We start from the raw sequence: 21845 nt of genomic DNA on the forward strand, positions 1-21845 counted from the left end.
TTTGTGAGATACTTAGAAACCACTTTATGAAATGTTGAAGAGCATACCATTTGAATAGGAATTCCTAGTTTATTTGATGAAAATCGGTTTTGAAATGACTGAGATATCCAAAAAGAAAAAAAGAGTGAAATAAAGCGATCCCGAATAAAAGGTGGGTCTCACATTTTATTAGTATCAATTTGTTTGGAGTTTTCATCAAATAAACTTCGAATTCTTCTTAGAATTTTGTGCTTTTTCATATTTCATAAGGGGTTTCTGAGTATCTCACAAAGAAAAGTTGGAAACCTGAAGTCCCATCTCCACTAAAGCTATACCATCCCTTTAAAGCCATCGTTGGACAAGGAGACTACTACACGTTATGACGTTATCATGGACAACAATATCAGGAAAATATAATACAAATTCAACAATTTTTCACTTTTCTACCATAATGAAAGTGCACTAGACTTGTCTCTTTCAGAAAGCGGCGGGAATACCCTTTACATAAAAAATGCCAGTACACGTAAAAAGTGAATTAAATGTGTACTTTTCCTCACACAATCATTTCAGTCTGACTTATACTATAGTGCATTATAATAATACAGTATACAATGATACAAATATTTGCTTTTTTTTTATATGATTAAATTTTGTGGAATTTTCCCTATATTGTCTCTATAGAGTTGTAAAAAAATGACGTTTTAAAGGGTAGTTATAGTCTCCTTGACGGCACCGAAACTTAAAAATTCATAATTGTTTAATCGATTGTCCGATTTCCTCACCTTCACTGATGGGTTCTACTAATATTACTGGTTTCAACTCCATCCACACTTATATTCAGGCTTTGGTTTCCTTTAAGCCACAAATACAAAAGAATAAAATAAATGATATCTAACTGGAATCGTGGTTACGATATGCATCAACTTATTACGGTGTCTTATAATGAATAATGCGCATGATGATCTCGTGTATTGGTCATTTTGAGGAGCAGTAAAATGTTGCAAAGAGGGACTATCAGGACAAACAAAAAGACAAACAAACTAATAAGGAAAGAGACAAAACAAAGCAAGGGCACTATATACAATGAGCAAAACGTGTTATGTATCTGATTTGTTTTGATTTGATTTGTTAGTTTTTTGTATGCTTTTTGAAGTGTAATCAAGCATTGTAGTATAGACATTAGACGTTGTTCGAATATATAGATGTGTGGCGGTACATGGCTGGTAAGTTTTTTTTTTTTTTTTTTAATTGTCAATTTCATTGTGTAATATTTAAGACTGATATCTTAGTGGGTTTTTTTTTCTTTGTATGTACCGTTTATTTATTTTCTTTTAATTTCAATGTTCTCATGCTGATTCATGTAAAATGTCTGCAATTCAGCCTGCGGACTGCAATGGACAGTGATGGATGTTATTCAATAAAAACATGTTTCATTCATTAATATTCATTCGTTTATCTAGTTCATGTCTCAAATAGATAGCTGGTTTTATTCAGCTGAGAAATCGACAAAAGCAAGACTATGCGAGGAACGTTCCATTTAATGTTTAATTGCTGCACAGATATACATGAATACTGAAGATGAAACTTCTCTCGATTTTTAATATAGAACACAAGGCAGATAGAAAACGACGTACAAACTTTAAAAAAAAAGCAGAAGAATGCCCATGGTAGTCATGTATAACAGAGTTAATCTGCGGAAGTACCCTGAAATAAATGGAGTCATTTGGTGACGCCTGAGTTATATAAGAACGTGACATCTTGTAACTCAACTGAATTTAAAATGAAGGCAACGTGCCATTAATTCCTGCTCAGGACTGACCGGAATCATATTTTCATTTACGACGCTTGAAATAGAATATACAGTGATTGAAAGAAATAAACATTTCCCTGTAGTGATCAGAAGGTATCGGTCAGATAGCGTTCAGGAGAGTTTTTTTTTCTGGGCCGTACTGGCGTTCATGGGGTATCGTTTTCATAGGTCTGAAGGGATATTGTCTCCATATAGGCTTACCAGACATTGCTGCTCGCAATGGTTCCAGAGCTAGACATTTCTTTCCAGAATTCATGATGCATCACTTTTAACAGGATTTCAGCGGTTGCTTGCATTATGTATAATACGAATAGTTCCGATATGCCAAACGCAGACAGAAATATTACTACAAGTGCTGCAACTTCATATCTATTTCATCATAATGAATACTTGAAGACTTTAAATGCGAAAACAGATATATCAATTTTACTCACTTTGAAAGAGGACCTATTTGAGATTTAAAATACTGAAAAACAAAGAAAACAACTCAAATGCATGTGAAACTTTAATAAAATCATCAAGAATAATTCTTGTGAGGTAACGATCAAGTGCAGTATCATTGAAAAGATTTCATTATTCTCTGTTTAATAATGATCTTACTTTAAAAAATTAAAATGGCGTTTATCTATTTTTGCACTCAAAATCTTCATTTACATCATTATTATTGTCATTATTATCATCATTATACCTTTATAACTGGAGAAGCTATAACATTTCTCCACGAATCACCGTAGTTCCAGGACAATAGGGTCCCTTATAATCTAAAGGTTCCACCTTTTCTCACAATCATCTCAAAGAGAAATCATGTGAAAATAACTCAAGAAAAAAAAAACTTTGATGATCAATGATCACACTAGTCCCAAGAGTCTTTGACACTTTTCATGATTTCATGACATTCTAATTCTGATTTTGCCGGTCCATAAGACTGAAATCGGAAGGGAAATGGTTGATCAAACATTCGAGGTGGTAAAGCATTATAACAGACTCATCTTGTGATTTCAAACAAGGGAACAATGATAGCGATATATAACGAGCATGTACAGCATCGAATAGTAAACATGACGAGGTCTCAAATTTTCGGTAAACCAACAGGTGCTCAATAGGTGAAACATCTAGCGGTGACGAATTTAGAGTGCGAAATATACTGTAGAGTGATAGACCCCGTTTACAGTGAGTGAAAGGGCCGGGCTCGGCCCGGCCTAAATTTCACTGTAAACGCACAAAAGGGCAAATGCGGTACCAAAATCGGCCGCGCGTTTGGCCAAGCTCTGGAGGTAGTCTCGGAGCCGCGGCCGAGCCCGGCCTTTTCTCACTGTAAACGCAAAACTGGGCCAAATGCGGTACCAAATTGCGACCGGCGCGGCGCGCTCCCAATAATAGTCGTTTGTTTCAGTGCCGTATATTAAGAGAGTCTGGCCAACTCGGTTTTTGGCTTATGTGTTTTGAAGCCTGTGATTGGTCAAAAGCTGGTCCCGTGATCTACAGGCGCCATGTCGTTACCAAAGTCAATCACGCGGGCGCGAGCAAAGCTCATACGCAGTGCCCATTGTTCATTACGCGCAGCTACGCGCTAATTTTGTTTGCCTTTGGGAAATCCCCAATATCAGTCACGGTGCAGCGGGGATGATGAATTGTCATTGCCGTTGTCTACTTTATTGAAGTAGAGGGTATATAATATATTATTTTAAAGTTATTTTGATATGTTTCTGCGAAAAACTGAAGATCTGTCATGCCTAAATTCCTGCCCAGCATGGTGTTGCTTGAACCACCTGACTCATGTGTAATGATGCACCGCTTTCCGACAGAGCCAAAACGAAGGGAACAAAAAGTGAGAAATCAGTGTGCGACGGGAAAACTGTATGATATGTTTTCTTTGGATTCCTCACGGTGTCTTTCAGACTATCCAAGTTTTTATTTACATTTGTATGCCACCGGGCATTTGTTTTGGTCGTCCGTCCGTCCTTCTGTCTGTCCTTCATTCCGTAATTATTTTGGACACCGTTTGTAATGAAACTGTTTGACATAAGGTGCATGTGTGAGTGGACGAAGTTTTGTCTTTGATAGCTTATAAACTTTTGTGTAAACACGCTCAAAGTGAAAGGTCAAAATCATGTACATAATGGTTAAATTCTTAAAACAATATTACTATTTCCCATGTATTATCTACATGCAATTTTTGAACGGTGAGTATATGTATTTGATTCTCTTGTGATTTATTCATTTATCTATTCATTTATTGGGGGGGGGGTAGGGGGGTCATGGGAGGGGGCCAAAGGTCAAGGATCAATGTCAGGTAAAATGTTAAAATTCTAGTATCTATTGTTAAAATATTATTACCCAGTTCCTCCGTACCTTGAAGATTACCTAATGCAAAAACTTAAAACCAAACACGGTATTTGCATGCCACCATTACTACTCAGTTACGCGTATATATAGGGAAAGATTTTGGCCATGATGGTCAAAGGTCAAGTGAAAATAGTAAAATGACAAGATTTTCCACATATTTTTAAAATAACCACTCAAGGTATTGCCATGAAGTATAGATAGGTCAACTGACGAGTAAAAATGGTCAAATTCCTTAATACTTGCTCTCTTAAACAATAAAAGTCATCCATTCACACCTAGCTCAAGGAAAGTAAACACTCGACGTATTATATCTTACGACAAACATGGCATTTTTTTTCTGTCAATTATATGAAACTGACGTGTAACATTGTCAAGACGTACTCTACCGTATGTACCCCCAAAAAAAAAATTACAACGAGACTCTCCGCATTGATATCTTTAAGAATAGTCAATCAATCTAAATACAAATTCAGGGTATGAAACTTTAACTCATTGCCCACATTATTTACAGAAAACCCCATTCGATTTGCTTCAGTGGTCAAAGAGAAATTAGGGGTTTTGTAGAGGATGTCAGAAATCTCTTCCCTCCAAGTTCTGTGTATTGTATTCTCACACAAGAGCATCGTCGAAGTGCTTAACTTGGAAGAATCAGACTCATGACATACTTTACAACAATCCACTTTTCTCTGTGACCGCTTTACCAAATTGAGAGCTATAGTATAAGATATTGTATTTTAAGACTCTGAAGTAGCATTTAAACAGTTTAATCCTATTGGGTGTTATCAATGCGAAAATCTGATTGTATTTTTTTTTGGGGGGGGGGGACATACTGTACACCTGCTAAGAGAACAATGAAATATGGCTGAGATATATGCCGGTAGCCATTTGGACAATTTTATTTGTTTTTTAACTTATTTCATATCTATATATTAAATGGTCCTGATCGTATAGTTTATATTTGGTACGGATGTCACTGAGGATATCCCTAATCATCATATCCAGGTATTTGTGCTTTCGTTCAATTACAGGTCTTTTTAAAAACTATTTCTAAGCAATTTGAGATCATTTTACATACCTTAATACGCACTTGCCGATGACGTTTCATGTTGTACATTGTACATAGGCGTATTCCTTTTGGATTACATACTATAGTAAGCCTTCATGTCTGTTTCATACATAACTATATGGTACTATAAATAGGATGGTAATTGATGGTTATTTACGTGCAAAACAGTAATAACTGTGGAATTCGTCTATTGCCTGTGCACTGCTAGAATTGTAAATTTATTTATCATTTTGTTGTACAATATTCTTGTTCCCTGGACAGCTTGCTAAATATAATACAGCATACAGTCTAGTGAAAGTGTATGCCACGGCATACTGTGAATTCTTCTTTTATTTTTACAGCAAAAAAAAAAATCATATTTATATTCAAGAATTATGTCCTTTAGACAGCTTCCCTATACATGGGTGCTTGTGTCCACAATGGTCTATTTAAATGTGTAAAAATGATTGACGATGTTGGCTTTGTTCAACATGATGGAATGAAAGAATGTCCCTTCCCCAACCTACACCCTTTCTCTCTCTGTGTCTCTCCCTCTCTCTCTATGAAAAACAAAAAGTCAAGCAACACAGTGCCTTGCGCCTTTGGGACGCCTGCGCGTAACGCTAACCCCCAAGCGCACACGCTCAAAACCTTAAGCGCCCTGTACGCTGGGTAACGACATGGCGTCCAATTTATGAGTTGGCCAGACTCTCTTAATATACGGCACTGGTTTGTTTACAAGCAGAGCGCCACTACGACAGAATATTGAAAGGTTTGAATTAAAAGCCCGGGCCAAGCCCGGCACTGCAGGCCTAAACGGACAAAATTGCGGGGCAGAGTACCGCAATTGAGGCCGGGCCGCCCTGCACTGTAAACGGGGTCTCAGTGTTAATTACATACGGACACTGGAACTTTTTTACTGTGTTTGTGTGTAGGGGGGGGGGGGGGGGGGGGCTGACTCCACCCCATTCCCGTTTCGCGGCCTCTGTTGTTACAGCATTCTCCTTTATGCCTTTATCAGCGACGTCGTGCACTACCCTCAAGTTTGTAAACGTCCATCAGACTCTGACACGTCGAACTTCAGCGTCATATTGTGTGTAAACGGTCTTTCGAACGTAGTCAACGGTTCCCCGTCGACAACCACAATAATCACACTCCAATTGAGAAAGCTAAAGAAGGATGACAGTTGACTGTCTGTCAACATTCATGTCAAAAAAGCCATGAAAACAGACTGCTGTTCATTGCCGTTGTAGTACTGTACCCATGGTGTACTGTAACTATAGCATCCTTCATGTTGTCTATGTAGGTTGCTATATCCGGGTTTTCACACAAAACGTGCTTTTGGCAAAATGTGTCTCCACTACGTGTTCCTACACAAACATCTACGAGTCATGTCATGCTGGTCCTGACCACTGTTAAGTGTTGATGCATCGAGAACCACAGCGCCTCGTGTCCGGCTGACCAAATACTCGTCTCTCTTCATCTGTGAAAAGGTTGTCAGCATTGCACCTGTATACACATATCAGACATGAGAAGTAGATGGAATGCATTAGCACAGGTGTATACACATAGGTGTGTTAGAAAATAGTTCTCACTTGAAAGTACAACGAAGTGATCAAGAGATGTAACTAAACGCTCCATAACAAAGATTAGGTTTTATGCATTTGCTGCTCATTTAGGGCCTGCCTCTTTGGCAACATCACAACTCAACTAGATGAAGAAGATGACGGTACAATGAAGATTGTAAAAGAAGGAAAACCAAAAACAATTAAGATTTTCTTCATATTTGGGATTTGAATACTGATGGAACCTATTCTTTATACGCTACCAGGGTTGTTAGTTCTTTGGTCCTAGAATGGTAACAACGGTTAGGCTTCGACAGAAATTGTGCAAAAATATCAGGAAAGAGTAGATGAAGAATTCAGTATTCAAAATGATAGTGACAGCAAAGGGTACTACTTTTAGTATACAAAAACAATCAGTAAATGATGACTATTGTGAAGGTTGTGAAAACTGTAGCGATGATGGTTTGGTGCTGACTTTGGAAGTGATCATGATCATGATGATGGTACTTTATTTTGATGATGATGATGATGGTGGTGGTGGTGGTGGTGGTGGTGGTGGTGGTGATGATGGTGGTGGTGGTGGTGATGATGATGGTGGTGGTGGTGGTGGTGATGATGATGGTGGTGGTGGTGATGATGATGATGGTGGTGGTGGTGATGATGATGGTGGTGGTGGTGGTGATGATGATGGTGGTGGTGGTGGTGGTGGTGGTGATGATGGGAATATTGATGGTGATAAGGATTGCGATGGTAATGAGGATAGCGGTTTTGATTCAAATTCAAATTCGAATGATTTTATTTTTGGTGATGGTATTGTCATGCTGGTGATATTAGTAATAGTGACAATGATGGTGGCGGTGACAAATTTCGTAAAGATGATGGTGGCGATGATAATAATGGTAAGGTGAATTACGGTTGCTTATGAGAACTATGGAATGATACCAATAGCATAGATTTATTCAGATAAATTGCACATCGGGTTGAACAACAGGGGTAAGTGGACAAATTGTGAAAAGGTGAAGTTCCAAAAGGCATATGAAACAGAAATGGTTGTGCACAAACACTGACCCACTTGGGTATAATTGAGAAGGAACATACAGGAGAAATATAATCATGATATAATATATATGAAGTACTTTAATTACAATTCGTTCGGCATAAAGGACTGGAAACATTTCTAGCTGTTTCTAGAAATACGCAGTAAATTTCAATGTCTTTGCACAATATTTGCAATACATGCCTTTTGTAATCAGATTATCATGCACAAACAAAGCTGTATATTTGCCGTAAGTGCTATTAATAGCACCTTTACAATGAAACTGAAACATATCTTTTCTTATTGAAGTTATTTTCGAGCATGAAGTAAATGTTGATATTTTTACCGTGCTAAAGTAATCAACAGCTCATGGAGAGTGGAAAAATCGAGTTCTAGCAAATTTTATGAGGTGTTACATGGAAAATCGAGTTGCGAGTGTGAGCCAGAATTTTTCTTCCTCCTCAAGACCTCCGTAATGTTTTGTTTTGTTTTTTGTTTTTGTTTTTTTTTATTCGATGGCTACGCAGCAAAACTTATTCATAATAATATACTCACAAATTTCGTAGAATATATCGATGACGCCGCTGCCAGTTTTAGCGCTGGACTGGAGGTGGAAGGCACCGTTCCTCTGGGCGTACTGCTCGGCCATGTCCCGGTCCACCTCTCTGCTAGATTCCAGGTCGATCTTGTTTCCGACGATATAAACGAGAATCTCTTCTGGTCCCTGTCTCCGAAGCTCCTTCAGCCAGTAGCTGACGTCATCAAAAGATGTCTGTCAATCCAACGTTAAGTCCACAGAATATCAGCATCGTGTTATTCCTTCTATCAATCTTTCCTTTTCACTATCATCTCCCTATCTTTTTCTTTCTCCTCTTTCTCTTTTTGCCTCTGTGCTTTCTTCTTCTACTTTTCTCTCTTATTCTACAAAATATGCATTTCCTCCTGATCTTTATTTCTTCTCCTCTTCATGCAGTTCCCATTTCCCCTCTCCCCTTTTCCTTCTGTATCATTTACCAATCATATAATCCAATTTTCATGTTCTTTGGCGTCATTCTTTTCTCTCCTATATCCATTTTCTTCTTTTTCCTCCTCCTCCTCCTCGTCTCCACTTTCTTGTATTATTGTCTCTTCATGAATGCAAGGAGGTGTGCACCTTTCCGATGAATGCCATCAAGATCGCCACATCGCTATAGCTCCATGCAGTATTGCGCAATAATCAAAACTGCTGAAACTTGAGAAATGAATTTGACATTGCGTGTATCACCAGTTTTGTCGTCAACCATCTGAAGGCAATTGAATTATTATCATTATCATCTTTCTTTGCAGGAGGAATAGCATACTTCTTAGACAGATGAGTCAAGGTTTGAAAATCTCATAGCATCACAGGATATGGTAAATTATTTTATCTTTATACACATTTTACGGTCTCGAATGATGTACATCCACAAACCAGCAGATTTTTTTTTATAAGGCGGACAGAGGACTTTGTTTTTGCATTGCCACATACTTGTGCTTCTTATGTTCAGTAATGTTGCTTATAGCCCTGTTATCACAGTAAAATCTTGGTATTGATATTCTCGTTCTTACCTGGTCTGTAATGTCGTATACTAAAACCGCAGCGGCAGCATTCTTATACGTGAGTGCAGACAGAGCGCGAAACTGTCAACGAAAACGTAAAAAGAACAACTTTATGGGATGACTCTCCCCTTTAAAAAAAAAAACCAACAACAATGAAAAAACATTTTTTCCCCTCTGTTTGGAAGTTTCAAAAGTAACTTTTCACTACTTATACATCAATGTGGTTAGTCACCTATGCCAGCCCAGTATACCTAATTAATTTTGATAACCGTTTCGCCTACAATAGAAGCATGCACACACACACTAACACAATACATAATTATAATATCATAATACACAAATTCAAATTCAAATTCAAACTTTATTTTCACTTTTTTTCCAACAGAATGTGCAAGAAACAATTATTATAAATTTGACATGCGAGTAATAAAATAACATAACCGGACAGGATTAACAACTTGTTCATGTCTACATCAGTACAAAAAAGATACATACACTCTATATACACTCTGCGAGGAAAAAAAAAGTGGAGGTACCCACTCAAAAGACTATGCTTGTATCATGTGGGTACCTCAGGGAAAGGGGGCAATAAGGGGGGTGAAAAGCTTATAACTACACGCTCTATCTCTCTCTCTCTCTATCTCTTTTTCCGGCCTTTTCTTTCCTTTTTTTTTTCTCTCTCTCTTATGAAAGCAAAATAGGAGAGCAGATGCATCCAGCAAAATAAGATTTGATGTAAATGGATTTTCAATGTAGAGTAAAGACCAAGCTTCCAACCGAATATAATCTTCTTTTTATTTGCAACAACTGATAGACTCGATATTTCATGTGATTCTTTTCTTCAATTGGTCTATTTCGGTGTAATTCCTTTAATACAAAAAACAAACAAACAAATCAATTGGAGTATGATGATCATAGATCATAGTTTGATCAGAATAAATATGTGGTTAATAATATGGCCTGAAAATATTGGTTAAAGCATCAATGACGATCCAAGGTAAATAAAAGGAAATCATGGTAATTTGACCAGTATCCGAAGCATCCTTGATAGGGCCTGCGCATTTTTCTTGCACATGAATAGACCGAAACTGTTATTGTCTCTATGTCTTTGCACCTTGGAGAGATAGCCATTATCGGATGGCTATTGCAGAATGTAAGAGGAACTTGATATTTGAGTTATATGCTAAACCTGGTCATAAATGATTGTTTCTTCTTCGCAGAAAACTGCAATGGAAATCAGTTCATAGAAGTCACGTTTTACGAGTCTTATATAGTCATGTGATCCATATATTACATGCAGGTAAACTTCCGACAAAGGTGATCGTTGTTCGGTATCTATTGTTCATGCGATATGATATTGAAGGACATTCTTTATTCTCTCAAACTTTTTTTTTGAATTATCAGTGCATGGACTCAAAGTTATTTGCTAAACTTATAGTCATAAATGATTCGTTTTTCTTCGTAGAAAACTGCAATGGAAATCAGTTCATAGAAGTCACGTTTTACGAGTCATAGTCATGTGATCCTATATAAGTTTACAGGTAAACTTCCGACAAAGGTGATCTTTGTTCAGTATCTATTGTTCATGCCATATGATATTGAAGGACATTCATAATAAAAATTCTCTCAAACTTTTTTATCGTAAGTACATGTATTCAAAGTCACTCTGTTGGGTATCCTTCCCTTTAAATCCTGCTCTTTCACTTATAAAAGTGAAAGTTCACTCGAAACATAACGAGCGAAAAGCAAGCAAACAAACAAACAAACAAGCAAAAAAAAAAAAACACCAAACGAACAAACAGATGAGGCATATCATGTTCATGCCAAGACTTGGTGTGGTAAGTTAGTTTCTCATTTAGACAGTTATCCTCACGTTTTGGGTTTAGATGAGATTTAATCACGTGTACTCATTAAATTTTGTAATTTCTCGTCCTTTAGAAACAGAATGACCAAAAAGAAGAAAAAAATAATCCACGTACTCTTTCCTGTCCCGCTGTATCCCACAGCAAAAAGCGATACTCTACGTTGTGATAAAGCAGACACTTGCACGTAAAAGCAGCTCTGAGATATGAGAAAGAACGGGAAAAACAAACATGCATTAATTATAACGACTTTATCTTGTTATTCACTTGTTTCTGTCCTTACCAACCATTCATTTTCTTTCATTAATGTCAATTTAGATAATTCTTCAAAGTCAACGTAAATACAAACACAAACACATGCACAAACACACACTCACACACACAAGCACATATAACGCTCACAATCACAATCACAATCACAATCACAATCACAATCACAATCACAATCACAATCACAATCACAATCACAATCACAATCACAATCACAATCACAAACACAATCGTAATCACAATCACACATGAATGCATACGCAAATAGATACCTATCGCATCATTCCACAGGAACTCTTTCAGACTTACATTCAGCCAGTCAGTATTTGACTCTCTCATGTATATAGGCCCTCATACTCTGATTGTTTAAGATCCCCCCCCCCCCCCTTAAAGGGATCGTATAGTTTTGGTTGAGACCTAATTTCAGGTTTCTAACATTTTTTTGGTGAGATAATGAGAAACCTCTTCTGAAATATGAAAGAGCATGCAATTCTTTGAGGAATTCAACGTTATTTTGATGAAAATTGGTTTTGAAATGGCCGAGATATCCTAAAAAGAGTGATTCTAATAAAGTGTGGGACCCACACTTTATTACGATCGCTTTGTTTTACTTTGTTTTAGGATGTTTCAGTCATTCCGAACCCAATTTTCATCAAATAAACTTTGAATTCCTCTTAAAATGGTATTTTCTGTACTATATCATAAGTGTTTTCGTGGTAGCTCGCAAAAAGTTAAAAGTCCACTTCTCATCTCCACCAATACTGTACCATCCCTTTAAGGTCTTCTTATAATGACGGTCAACCTATCTTATTTTTATTGCTCTGCGTTGGGAAAATATTAATACATTGGTCGTGATCTTGCATGAAGCCTCTGAGAATTTCGATGAGGACTGTGATTCATAAGTTCTGATAATCAATGTTTACTATTATGTTTATTCACAATATTTTAGTCATTTCATGAAAGAAAGATATCATCAGAGGGGGTGAAGGGTCAGGTGTAAGTTTCTTCAGTTTGTCTCCCTCTACAAATTAACTGCTGATCTGTAAATTAACAAACAAATTAATATGTCTGAAAAAAGGAACCAGTGGGACTCGAACCAGTCCCTGCTTGACACGATGAACACGGAACAAATACCCAAGCTCCGAAATTCCGACGAGTCAAAGGCGGACAAGACATATTAAATGAAAGAAAGATTATACACGTGTATGTCATTTCACTTCATACGTGTTGTTCACAATTCTCGAGGAAGAAAAAACCCGCACAGATAAAATAAACAACGAAACGAGCAAACGACCATGATTGTTTAAAACCTCAAAGCCCAGTTGCATGGTCAAATACGTTCACACATAAACATTGATACGAAACTAAAGGTATAGCATGATGTGCGCTAACTGGCATGATTTGAGTGCACAACGCCTCTGCAATATCATATCAAATCTTGTTAAAGACTTTACTGTCAAACATCCGTCACGTTTTTGTTGTTCACTATTATTGTACATAACCACACTCCGTATACGAGGTTATTCCTGAAGACATTATTAGTCAATTTTCTTCTTTCTTCCCAATTATTTTTATAATAAAAACAAAACCCAAGAAGACAAGACATGAAGTGATCAGGTATAAAACAGGCGAAACAATTTCTTTGTTTGTTTGTTTGTTTGTTTGTTTGTTTGTTTGTTTGTTTAGATTTTGGCCTGTGATAAATGAATTCACCCTGCCTGGTCAGAGTTGTACTTCAAGTACTGCCAGGCCTTACATGGCTTTACGGAGTCACCTCGATTTAAAAATAAATTTTGATAGCTATACCCTGCATGCGTCAGCAGAAATGCCTATACCAAACGTCCCCATTTAAACGTATAAAAAGCCGACAATACACCCTATAACAATACGAGCGAGTTCCACTGTATAGACTCATAACACGATTTATGCGCACTATACTCTTTAAAAAAGCGAGTGAAAATATTCACTCTTGAAGGAGTGAGTACAAAAAAGAGTGAATTTTGAGTGAAATTGGAATGAATCTTCTGAGTGAAAATGTTCATTTTCACTCATTTTGAAGTGACCTCAGGGATCACTTGAAGATTTTGGAGTGATCCCTGAGGTCACTCTAAAACGAGTGAAAATGAACATTTTCACCCAAAATTCACTCTAATTTCACTCTAAATTCATTTTTTTTTTATTCACTCCTTCAAGAGTGAATATTAATTTTTCACTCCATTTTTAGAGAGTATGTTTGTGGGAGAGCATTTTAGCATTACCTAAAAGTACAGTGTAGTTTTGGTTGAGACTTAACTTCAGGTTTGCAGCAATTTTTTTTTTTTTTTTTTGATAATGAGAATACTCTTATGAAATATGAAAGAGCATGGGATTCCAAGAGGGATTCGACGTTTATTTGAAGAAAATTGGTTTTGATATGGCTGAGATATCCAAAACACGAAAGGTCGGACCCCATTTTATTATATAGGATCGCTATGTTTTCCTTTGTATTTGGATGTCTCAGCCATACATTCCAAAGCCGATTTTCATCCAATAAACTTTGAATTCCTCTTAGAATGATAATGCTCTTTATCATTTCAAGTGGTTTCTTGGTATCTCGCAAAAAGTTAAAAGCCCAATCCTCATTTCCACCAATGCTACACCATCCCTTTGAAGTCTATACTTTACTCACTAGCAGTTTGCTGTTCATTACATCAAAGTGTACAGGCCCGTAGCCAGGATTTTTAAAGGGGGGGTGCGGTCACTAAAAAAACGGACCTTCGGTACCAATACCAATGATGACACACACACACACACACACACACACACACAATTATATATATATATATGTATATATATATATATATATATATATATATATATATATATATATTCTTTGGACGACCGAACTACAAAAGTTGTATAAGAATTTGCGCGCGAAGCGCGCCGCAAATTGTGAATTTTGACTGTTTTAATGACGTTTTAAAGTCTCGAGGAAAATTGTATTTTTGTCTGTTGCATGCAATCGCGTTACGGTATTTCATCTAGGAAATAGTAAAAACTCATTTTGCCAGGAAGTTGCAAAGTTTAATTGTGTTCGAGACTCTGCGCGCGTAGCGCGCCGCAAAATTGAGAATAGTGATTTTCCTGGTGTTGTTTTAACTTTTATTTTTTCTATTGTATACCCGCGTTAGCAGGCCTGAAGCCAGGATTTTTAAAGGAAGGGGGTTGCGTTAATTAACAAAACGGTCCTTTGATACTGTCCCGGGAGGGGTAGCGACAATTAAAAGGTGGACACCATGCTCATACATGGACTTTCAAAATGGCCCCTAAACGAATAATGATCATATGATTTTTTCGGGCCTTAAAAACAAGTATTCCTTAAATGTTTCCTGCACCCTAAAGAAGTACTTCATCATGATTGAACAATATACCATTTTCCCAAATTTCGGCCTTTTTGATACCCTTTGATTATATACGCTCGTACATCACACTTTCCATCTAATCCGTGAGAAAAAACGACCCCTATTACGCGTTTTCTTTAGCGAGTATGGTCACGGTGTCCACCTTTCAGTTGGAGTTTTCCATCCCATTGGATGCTGTTTGGAAGATGAAACATTCACTTTACTATACAGTATATCAGCCGTTGGTATGCGAGTTTGTCAAAAATGAAAATAAATAAGAAAATTTTTAAAACAAAATGAATTGTAAATGTGAACCATTTATATTTTGCCTCCTTGTGGTAGGATATTTCCAGCATTTCCGAACTTTCAAATAATCATTTTAGATTTAATAATATTAAAGGTAGTAGATCCGATTTGCAAACATCTCCGATATCAGTCAAATGTCATATTAACCATCATGCTAAGAAGGTTTTCTTTGTGAAATTTGGAGGTCAGTGAAATTCAAAAATTAAACATCCGTTAGCCATTGGAAGAGGTTGAGTGCAAATTCAGACCTCAGGCTTAGTGCTCAGATGTTTTCCTATTTGATTTGATCTGTCTTACTGTGCACACTAAGATACATACTGGAATGGTTATTTCTTATTTATTAAATTATAGTAGCATATTTGGTTACTAGCTGTCTCTAGGCATTTTCGAATTTGGGCTGCAAAGAGATCCACTACCTTTAAGTTAGAAGAGAGATAAGTAAATAATGATAAAATAAACAAACAAAAAAGAATGAGTTTCTTTTGTAATACTATCTGACAAACTTTTTACTTTACCATTTTACTTCATAGCTCAGCACTTTCCATTCTCTCTCATACCCTCTTACCCATTACATTTCAATGAAATACAACTAAAATGAGTTTGCGTGCCTGCATAATACTCTTTGGAAATTATAAGTGAGAATGTTCTTAGGTTTTGGCTCACTTTAAAATGAGAACCAATAGAACTGTCACAACATGAGAAAATGTATAAGTAATAATCAACAGTACATTTCCGAATTTGGCCTGCAAAGAAATCCGCTACCTGTAAGTTAGGAAAGAGATTAGTAAATAACGATAAAATAAACAACAAAAAAGAATGAGTTTCTACCGCCGTATCCAGAACAGAGCCTGAAACGGTGCAGGCTCAAGAAATCGTTTGTACTAATACGTCTTGAAGTACTGTGTGATACTGTTGACTCAGACTTCTACAAAGCTGTAAGTGAGAATTTTAACCCAATCCGGCTCATTACCTGTGTTTTTATGAAAAATATGAATGAAGAATGTAAATTAAATAACGACGCGTCACAATGCAGTCTAACGCTCTCACAATGTTATCATACATAGGGTTTCTTCCTGACTGTTTTTACTCCGGAGCTCTTGCAATATTCAGGCTTTTGTAATACTATCTGACAAACTTTTTGCTTAACCATTTTACTTCATAGCTCAGCACTTTCCATTCTCTCTCATACCCTCTTACCCATTACATTTAAATGAAATACGCTGTACAACTAAATTGAGTTTGCGTGCCTGCATAATACTCTTTGGAAATTATAAGTGAGAATGTTCTTAGGTTTTGGCTCACTTCAAAATGAGAACCAATCGAACTGTCACAACATGAGAAAATGTATAACTAATAGAGAACTGGAGTAAGACAGGCCTTTCATTATGTTTTGTCTCTCCTGATCGTTCGTAAGAAATGCTAATTCATGACCACCTTTTCACAATTTGATTGGAGCATGCATTCATAATGGAAAATAGTTGACATAATAATATATACCCAGGCATTATCATGCCAACATGTACAAGTACTATATCTTTGTGAGACGTAGATATAAAATGTCTCAGGTTTTCGATTATAGTAATTTCGAGGAAATTTCTTTAATTTTTATCATATATGTAAACTTGAGGCTATTAGATTTTCATCCACTTACCACTGTTCCTGTGAAAAAATGCAAGTGTCAACCTCAATGTCATCCACGAATCGCACGTACTCGGGCGGCCAGTGGAAAAAAAAAACACCGGTCACACGCGCCAAGGGCCATGGCATGCAGTGCCAATATAATAATAGCTCGCACAAATTGATACATAACATTTGTGTTTGTGTGCATGGGGACGATCCGATGGTTCATACAACAAAAGAGTTTCGTACAATTATTTTTAACATTGTTAAACGTACTCTTCGACATTTACGTAGCATATTATGTCTTTATATTTATTTGGATTGTTATCTTGAGAATTGCTAAAAACCGTTATTATGAAAAAGTGGACCTTTCAGAATTTGGGGGGGGGGGGGGTGCGTACGCACCCGACGCACCCCCCCCCCCCCCCCCCCCCCCCCCCTGGCTACGGGCCTGGTATAGAGCGTTTTTGTGTTTTAATCTGTGATTCATGACCGATTTCGTGACATTATTTACAAACGGAAACGTTTCATTATTTCCCTATTTTGTTGCAGATGAAATACTAAACAACAACTCTTCAGATGGGAAGACGTTTACATCTTACAAATGGTGGTTCTGAACACGCTACCTGTGTATACGTGTCTTTATATATCACCTACATGTATAAGATCATTTTGTGCGTGTATAATACTAGTAGTGTGTGTGTATGCGCGTGAATAATGTGCATCATGCTTACGTGAAGCTCAGGAACAAACTGAAATCTTGCTCCATTCACATACAGTGCGAGTGCTCTTGTCTTTACGTGTGTAGGCCTAAAACGATAACGAAAAAAAAAAAATCCCCAAACTTACCCAATTGTGGTCTCGTACTTCTCATCAAAAGTTCCCTTCAAGAACCGGTTCGTTATGCTCGTCTTTCCTACACAGTGTTTCTAATGGCAAGCGTGACGAAACAGAGGGAGGAAAACAGAAAAACAGAAAAAAAGAAAATACATGGAAGCAGAATAAAGTCAGTAGATCGATGAATTACATTCATGTGTCACTGCGTTGTAGATATAGTTGTACGTGAAGACTTTCACGATGATATCAATTGTTTTTGCAATCGACGTGAAAAGACGTACACGGTTTATTACTATAACCGTTCACAACTGCAGGCACCAAAACAAAACAAAGCAAAGCAAAACAAAACAAAACAAAACAAACAAATCAAAACTATAAAAAAGGTGAAATACAGATTGTTGAAACCGTTTTGATATTAATACATAATTCGCACAACAGTGAGGTATACATGTACAGTATATAATACTCCGTGCCACGTCGCCTCGAGATACTGTCACTCCTCTTCTGGGTGTAAAGACGTGTCTGTGTGTGTGTGTGTGGGTGGGTTGGGGGGAGGGGCATTCCTCTTTTCGAGAGTCGTAAAGGGGTATTTCCCTTCTTAGGTCGAACGGATGTATAGACGCTAGACACCGGTCCTCGATCGAGATCTAGCGTTAATAACGTTCCTCTCTACATGGGCAGGGCGTAAAGATTTACAAAATTGCTTCACGAACTGCTGTGAGGAGAAATTATACATTACAGGTGAACTGATGAACTTTGAACCCGTATTTCATTGTATTGTCCCTTGTCATTATGCAGAATAAATAGACTCTCTGAAGGGATTCAACAATAAGCGAGCACAAGCCATGGCAATCACAATGCGTTACAGGCTTAACGGTATACTGTACACCTTATTTTACCATGGACCTTCAACATTAGCTCCATGATTGTACCATGGAGCTACTAACAGAGAAGTAGCTCCATGATTGTACCGTGGTTTACTCTCATAAGGTATAGTCTTGCCAAGGAGATAGGCGTTCCTATTACAGTGCCTCAGTCAGTAGGTCCTACACAGGACCTACTGTCGCAATAGCGACATAGTCATGCAGACTCATACTACATGAGTTCAATGCATGACCACCATAACTTTTTATGTCCGCCAAATCGGCTAATAAATCAAGATTCTGATTGTCGTCTATACTATACTCGAAGTTGACTTTCGTCTACTATACTCGAAATTGACTCAAAGTTTGGAAACAATAGAACATGACTGTCTACACTGCGATCGTTTTCATAACACTAGATGCGGTTAGTCTTCAAACATCAATCATTTACAATAGGCGGATCACATTTCAAGTATAAGCCTGCATTTCCCTGGATTTAAGTGCAACCTAATACTTTCACAGCATATACACGCTGCGTACATGCTGTGCGCAATGTCATATGCCTGTATACCCCAAACTTCAGCTTTCGACATTATATAGCACACTTCTATATGGTACTCATGACCAACACTCTGTCAGATTAAAGGGTGTGTACAGTTCTGGTCGAGGTGTAGATTTAGCTTTTAACATTTTGCGAGATATTCAGAAACTACTCTATGAGATGTCAAAGAGCATGCAGTTCTAAGGGGCATCAAAAGTTTTTTCGACGAAAATCGGTTTTGAAATGGCTGAGATATCCAAAAACAAGGTGAAACAAAGAGATCCTAATAAAGTTGTGGCATGTCGCCTTTTATTATTAGCATTTTTTTTTTGTATATCTCAGCCATTTGAAAACCAATTTTCATCAAATAAACGTTGAATGAATCCTTCTTAAAATTACATGCTCTTTCATATTTCAAAAGAGGCTTTTCATTATCTCACTTAGGAATGTTCAAAACATGAATCCCTACCTCAACCAGTACTGTACAGTCCCTTTAAGATTGATAAGAGTTTGAGACAACTCCTATCACCAAGCACAGCATGGTATGGAAACCAATTAATAGTCAAGCAGCCAAAACTCCGCGTTCCTCCCCTATAAATTTCAAATGTTGCTGCCACCTCTAAGTATCAATATACCTGGTAGTAGGACCATGGACCCTAGTAGGGTTTATGGAGGGACCATGAAGGCCTGCCACATCACGGAGTATATTATATTATAGCGACGGATGCTTGAGGTGGTTGTATGACATTTGCTCCTGCGACAGTTGCTCCACGCATGAAATATCTGCAAAACATAAATTCTACCCCAAAAGATTTAACCCTAACCCTAATCATAATCCTCACATCAAACTAAGCCTCATTATTACAACCCTAACCTTTGCTATTACCCCAATTCCTTGGAGAAAATAAGTCTAGCAGCAAGTGTCTGTCACCACGTGAGATATGATATTGACGCAGCGTATCTATAGATAAGGTACGGAAAACACATCGAATTGATATAGGTGTGAAGTTTAAATTTGATTATCAAAACCTGACTGTGCGTCTTCTACCTTGTACGACTGCTGCACATTTTTAACACAGGCATTTTTCACTTGAGCCCTATACATTATTATACAGCATAGATAGCAAGACTACAACTACTTGTAATTGAAGCCATGACTTTTTGCCATTTACGTTGCTGATCAGAGAGGTGGGAGAGACAGATAGCCGCGTGATCGTAACGGAACTGAAACTTTGCAATGACATAGGTATCAATACAGAGGCTTTACTCAAACATGGAGCTACAAACTGGCAGCTCCATGACTCAAACGAGAAAGCGGCACGTTTGCAACTAACAGCTGGCGAGTAGAGCAGCAATCGACTTACCCCAAGCAGACAAACTTTCACGTCGCAGTGGGCCATGTTTTCCGCCGCGATCCCGTAGGCAACTGGACCAGTTTGCGCCAACATCTTTTTAAAGTACACCTTGCGAAATATCGCCGGTGGTATTCACAGTACCGAAGATTTCGCCCGTCCCGAAAGGGGAAAACCCTTCCGTTCAACCCCGAGCAGCATGTTATGCACGGTGCAAACATCAAGCACCTCGCATGCACTGTCTGTTTGTTTGCTAACCGCTATACGCTGTGTTAACAAGGAAGTCGGCGCTATTTAGTCAGTCAGTTTCGGTCTGTACAAAGATCAGCTTCTCCCATGCAGTTACAGAGTAATACCACAGGAACCTTCACCTTATACGTGATAATAAGGTCATTCATTAAAACACTTTCTATTCCCGAGCCATTCTATTGACACCTTCTACTGTTCTCTGGTGTGTGGCAGTCCACATTCGACCTTTGCCCGTGATGGACAAAAACAGTTTTTTATCAAACCATTTTTCAATACTGAATAAGAGTTTGAATTGTTTTCAAGGTCATCCGTATCACACCATAGGAGTATTGCACCTATCACAAATTTTATTTCGATGAGGATGAGAATACGCGATTTTTTTTACTTTCTTTAATAAGAGTATAGTAAACCAATAACCAGCTGAGATAATGGGAAAGAAAAATCCTACCCGAAAGAGAAAACAAAAATAAACAAAGAAACAAAGAAACGAAATGATGCGAAACACCCTTCAGCTTTTCTTTTCCAATGGCAGTGACGGGAATACCTATATACTTCGTCATGTGTCGGTATTGCACAAGGGGAGTTTCATTGTCATACAGTACTCTCTTTTCCCCCTAGACCCTCACGAATATATTGCAACTCAGCGATCATCCACTTCACTGAATTCAACTAATTCTATATCACTGTTTCCCGTGTCAGAAGAAAAGAAGAGGTTTCTTGATTCTCTTTATTCTGCTCTTTGCACATAGTTAACAGTTTTCAGGGCCGGCCGACACCCCCCCCCCCCCCCCCCCCCCCCACACACACACACACACACGCACACAATTTTTTTTTTTTTTTTTTGCATTGTACATAGGATCTTACCATTTTACCCCTCCTTTTTTGTGTTTTGTTTTTCGGAAAATATAGCTTGTCAGCAGCCGATGTTGCGGTGGAGGAGTGGCATCAAAAAGTGTGAAGACTTTTTTATTTCTTTTCCTTTTTCTCTTTTTTTTTTGGGGGGGGGGGGGGGGGAGTGGGTTGCTTGTCAGCTGATTAACCCCGAAAGTGCATGGCGCCAAAAATGTTAGTCCCCTTTTTGTTGTTGCTTGTCAGCCGATTTTAGGACACAATAAATTGTCATCTAAAATGTCTCCCCTCCACATATTACGTAGATCGACGTCCCTGTGCCCATGAAGTGGCCCCTCACTTTGAAACAAAAAAAGT

At 37.8% G+C, this 21845-nt stretch overlaps 1 protein-coding gene across 1 annotated transcript; it reads right to left on the minus strand.

Annotated features, from left to right (window-relative positions):
- Nucleotides 1–6432: 6432 nt before the first annotated feature.
- LOC139739878 (ras-related protein Rab-22A-like) lies at nucleotides 6433–20586 on the minus strand. Its single transcript, XM_071650482.1, has 6 exons — nucleotides 20403–20586; nucleotides 17647–17726; nucleotides 11339–11420; nucleotides 9369–9440; nucleotides 8337–8553; nucleotides 6433–6689 (listed from the first exon to the last, which is right to left on the minus strand). Exons 1-6 carry the CDS (start codon nucleotides 20484–20486, stop codon nucleotides 6541–6543), a joined length of 684 nt encoding a protein of 227 aa, XP_071506583.1. The 5' UTR covers nucleotides 20487–20586; the 3' UTR covers nucleotides 6433–6540.
- Nucleotides 20587–21845: the final 1259 nt, after the last annotated feature.

Source organism: Diadema antillarum, unplaced genomic scaffold, assembly GCF_040938485.1.
Source record: "Diadema antillarum isolate AM-2024a unplaced genomic scaffold, OU_Dant_1.0 seq00000821_RagTag, whole genome shotgun sequence".
NCBI classification, from domain to species: Eukaryota; Metazoa; Echinodermata; class Echinoidea; order Diadematoida; family Diadematidae; genus Diadema; species Diadema antillarum.